General features: G+C 32.8%; 1 protein-coding gene across 1 annotated transcript; it reads left to right on the plus strand.

Annotated features, from left to right (window-relative positions):
• Positions 1-724: 724 nt before the first annotated feature.
• LOC124845079 (mitochondrial import receptor subunit TOM20-like) lies at positions 725-4,232 on the plus strand. Its single transcript, XM_047322118.2, has 6 exons — positions 725-972; positions 1,231-1,309; positions 1,704-1,873; positions 1,987-2,034; positions 3,207-3,299; positions 3,820-4,232. Exons 1-6 carry the CDS (start codon positions 874-876, stop codon positions 3,952-3,954), a joined length of 624 nt encoding a protein of 207 aa, XP_047178074.2. The 5' UTR covers positions 725-873; the 3' UTR covers positions 3,955-4,232.
• The last annotated feature ends 301 nt before the right edge of the window (positions 4,233-4,533 follow it).

A 4,533-nucleotide genomic window follows, 5' to 3' on the forward strand; every position in this document is an offset into this window, starting at 1 on the left:
GTAAATTAAATTAAATATAAATTAAATTTATTTTTAATTAAATTTAACCTAATAAAATATAAATTAAATTTTAATTTTTTAAGAATAATGTGAGTAATATAATATTCATATCTTACCTAATTATAAATTAGTATTAAATGTTTCATTATTTTCTATTTGTAAATACTCGTTTGAAGTATTTATTTATTGTCCAGATTTCATTCACAAATATCTCCTAATACAAATATTTTTATCATCCTGAAATCAAAATTGTATCGATGAAAAATTCTAAAATAATATTGTATTAACAACTTAATGATAAATAGCATATAAATACGTTTTACCCCTGATGATAACTTTTTAAAAAAAATATTCATTTTGGTAATGTTCAATTAAACAACACTATTTTAAATAAAAAATCCATATTCCGAGCTTACATGATATAGACGTGTAGTTTAATAAAATAAAACGTGGAGCTATTCAAAAATTTGTTTATTTATTTGGGTTTATTTCTGAAAAAGAAAAAAATAATCTGAACTATGGCACACAAATAGTTCCATGGTGAAACAGCCACTAAAGTTGTTTAGGTGTTTTTTTTCAGTATATTTTATTTCGTAAATATTTTTGTGACATCTTTTACAGTGTTACGAGAGGGTAAAAAGACTTGGAGTTTTTGTGTTACCTCAATTTGAATATATTTATTGATTATTCATTGACATCAAACAAATATCATATTTATCTAAAATTGAGGAAAGAGAGGGCAATTTCAGGTCTCCACGTAGGTCATTAGCAGCTACTCTGCCCTCATAAGAGCAGCTGCAGATTTCCATTCTAAAACCCAAAACCCTAAAAGCGAGACAAAGCTCCCAAAGTATCTGTTGCTCTCAAGCTGCCATGGATTTGCAACAGGGTGAGTTTGATCGCCTCTTGTTCTTCGACCACGCTCGTAAGGCTGCAGAAGCCGAATACATCAAGAACCCTATAGATGCCGACGTTCGTATATCTTTTTCCTTTCTATGTTTTATTTTATTTTATTTTAGATTCGTCGTTTCCTTCGAACTCCGAATGTTTCTCTCAAAGGATTGGCTCATGGCTACTCTATTTAGATTATCATCCCAATTAATCTGTTAATTTTTGTTTTTATCATTTTCTGGGTTTATTTTCATATGAATTGGTCGTTGCGTGCTAGATTGGGAAAAATGTTCTGCAATTTTTCTAAAAATGATTCGTTTTTTCCATTTTTCTCTACAGAACTTAACACGATGGGGTGGAGCTTTATTAGAATTGTCTCAGTTTCAGAACTTTCCTGAGTCGAAGAAAATGACCCAAGGTACTGCTAATTTTCTTATTCTACTTAAATTTTTTTTGGTCAATTTAGGGCCGATTATCACTTTTTTTTAAGAAAATGATTTTCATGCGGTTCAGCTTTTCAAATAATCTTAAAGAATTTAAAATCTGATAAAAATCAAGAGATATTTTGAAATCCCTAATATTTTATTTTAATATTTTATAATTCTCAAGAAACATAAATTCTGCCAACAATTATATTTTTAAAGTACATAGAATATAACAAGTACGCCCTACATTTGTTTGGACATGAAATTTCCAAAGTAGGGACTTTTTAGTTTTTTATTTTGAAGATTTTAAATGGAGCATATACTGATATGGTAAGTAATTGTGTGCTTATGATTTTGAATTTTTGTTTGCGTTCTGTTTTTGAGCAGAGGCTATTTCGAAGCTGGAGGAGGCGCTTGAGGTGAATCCCAAGAAGCATGACACCCTTTGGTGCCTTGGAAATGCTCACACCTCGATGGCATTTTTAAATCCAGATCAGGAGGAGGCAAAGGTTTATTTTGACAAGGCAGCTCAGTACTTTCGACAAGCTGTTGATGAGGTACAATTGTTTTATTCAGTGTCAATGGCAGTCTCATCAGAGATGCATCGTGGGATGTATTTTACGTTTGTCTCAGTTGAAATAATTTCTAATAGAACTTTTGTCTTATGTAGGATCCTTCAAATGAACTTTACCTTAAATCATTGGAAGTGGCGGCTAAGGTATGTTTTGTATTATATCGGTTTTGTACCGTCAAATTGGTTAAATGACTCCTTTGACTTATGATTTGTGTTTGGAATATAGAAACGGTTGTTGCAGTTTGTTCAATTTTGTTGTCACTTTTGTGTATGGGTTTGAGATAATTAAGGCAGATATCGTGATTTCCAATTTTTTATTGTAAAGCCTCTGATATCTATATTTATGGCTGAAAGTTTGCGATTGTCTTGATTTGTAGATTGTCAATACACACATCTTAATGAATTTGATTCTATTCATGTTATTTTTATCTGATTGAGAAAGTTTGGATCACAATTGTTTTGGAAGAGTCATGACAAAATTTTACTAGATTTGTACGGTCTGTGATGAGCATAAATCTGGCATCTCCTGGTTCCATCTTTTATCCAGGTTGTGTCCTTAGTAACCTAATTTTATAAAGCCAACAATGTGTGAAGCTTTTTGATCTCCCTGCTCCACCCTTCCCAGCTCTTCCCTGCCCTGCCATTTTGTCCTGACTATTCTGAGACTATTCGAAGTCAAATAATTTTTAACTTCTATACAGTGTGATGTTTGACAATAAATTTTTTGTCTAGATGGATTGAGTTTTTCTTATTGAAATTTTAATTAATTGTTATCATAGTTGTCAATCAGAAAAGCACTCCCACAGTGCCTCAAAAAGTGAGAGGAGGGAGAACCGAGTGTTCTTGTCATGGTGAATGGAGGACGCTATTGTGTCACTTTCTAATTATAATGATTTTTGCGGAAACTATGATTGGAGAAAGCCATTGCTAAAGAGTATGTATAAATTGAATGTGGAAAAACACATATACTGATCTAGTTTTTGAGGAGAGTTGTTAGGAACTAATACTGAAATGGGAAAGAAAAGCTTGGTTTTGTTGAATTCAATGCAAAGAATGGAAAATGAGAGGAAGATCTCTATTCCAAAGTTTTTGTCTTCACAAAAGGGTCCCCCTTCACAAAAGATTGATGCCACAATTGGCTATTCTTTAAAGTTGATCTGTTCCTTGCTTTTTATGGATGGTGGTACCTTATCCACTGCCTCATTTGTATTCTTTCTTTCTAGAATAAACTTTCTCTTTTATTTAAATAGAAAAAGTTTCATCAACTTGTTCTGAGATTGGCTTCTGTGTCAAATTACTAATGCCTTTCTTTCCAGGCTCCTGAGCTTTATCTAGAAATTCGTCAGCATGGATTGGGTCAGCAGCAGCAGGCAGCAACAGCTGGATCTTCTACATCTTCGGCTACAAAGGTAATATTTCTGTCTTGTTTCCCTGCGTTAACCTTGTGATATTGTATGAGTTTTTTGTTTTTTTGTATAGTTCTCGACCTTTTATGAACAACTAATATATATTTTTCGCAATTTGTTAATGAATTGATTTTTCTGAGGTTTAATTTACCTTCAAATTATCTTTCCATTAATTTACTGTTGTCTGACGGAGGACAAAATCAAGGATTGCCGATGCAGTGAAATAAAGGAGTTTGTTGAATCAAATTTGCAAGTTGATGGTTCTAAATGTTCACTTTTCTACGTTAAGTTTGATTCTTCTAGTGAAGTAGGAAGGGCTCATAGGTTTTACCATTAGTGCACCAAATTGAATTTGTATAGATCTTAGTTACCTAATCAGTATATACATGCTTTGAGATAGATTGGATATGCATTTTATTTGGAGAGTCCAAGAGCCAAGTCCAACCCAAACAAGACAAATAGCAGTAAGCATGTCTTATGCTTTGTATGAGTTTTATCACCTATTTGTGGTTCTCTTTGTCAGACGCAGAAGAAAAAGAAGAGCAGTGATCTGAAGTATGACGTATTTGGATGGATAATTCTGGCAGTTGGCATTGTTGCATGGGTGGGATTCGCAAAATCGAACCTGCCTCCACCTCCTCCTCCACCTCCTCGATAAGTGAAACCATTTGATTCTATCTCATACATTATTGATTATTGAGAATGATATTTAATTTGGTTCAGTGCCGTTGTTTACCTTTTGACAGCAGTAATGTTTGTAATGATGTAGCCATTGGCGTATCTTATCCCTCATTCGAAATTTTTTCCTACTGTGGGTTGAGCGGTTAAATATGTCCGGCTTAGATCTTTGCTAGTTTTGCAGAATCAAAAGCATCGCCTTCAGTCAAGTATTGAATATAATAAGAATTTTACGCCAAGGTTTTGGTTTTTCATTTATGGCTCCGCTTCAATAGTATTGGTGCCAGTTTGGTAAATAGGCCTTATGACATGCTTTAATAAATTTGTTATTGAGAATTTAGTTTTGGGTCTGTATGGGAAAATTTCACTTCCACTGTCTTTTATTGGAACGAAAAATAAGCAAAATGGAGAAGTCTTTTTAGAAGCTAAAATTGCGTACCACCAAGTTAAAAATAAAGAAGATAGAGAAGAGATATTTTTAACAAATAAGATTGTGTAAACTGATCTTAATTTTAGAAGTTCGTTATATATTTTTTTTTTCTCCTTGATGGATAGGTGG

This window comes from Vigna umbellata, chromosome 4, assembly GCF_029865625.1.
Source record: "Vigna umbellata cultivar VRB3 chromosome 4, Vumbellata_1.0, whole genome shotgun sequence".
Taxonomy (NCBI): domain Eukaryota; kingdom Viridiplantae; phylum Streptophyta; class Magnoliopsida; order Fabales; family Fabaceae; genus Vigna; species Vigna umbellata.

Coding starts and splice junctions, on each gene's coding strand:
- LOC124845079 (XM_047322118.2), top strand. CDS start 874: ATGGATTTGCAACAGGGTGAGTTTGATCGCCTCTTGTTCTTCGACCAC. Junction 973..1,230: donor AGAACCCTATAGATGCCGAC/GTTCGTATATCT, acceptor TTTTCTCTACAG/AACTTAACACGATGGGGTGG. Junction 2,035..3,206: donor CATTGGAAGTGGCGGCTAAG/GTATGTTTTGTA, acceptor CTTTCTTTCCAG/GCTCCTGAGCTTTATCTAGA.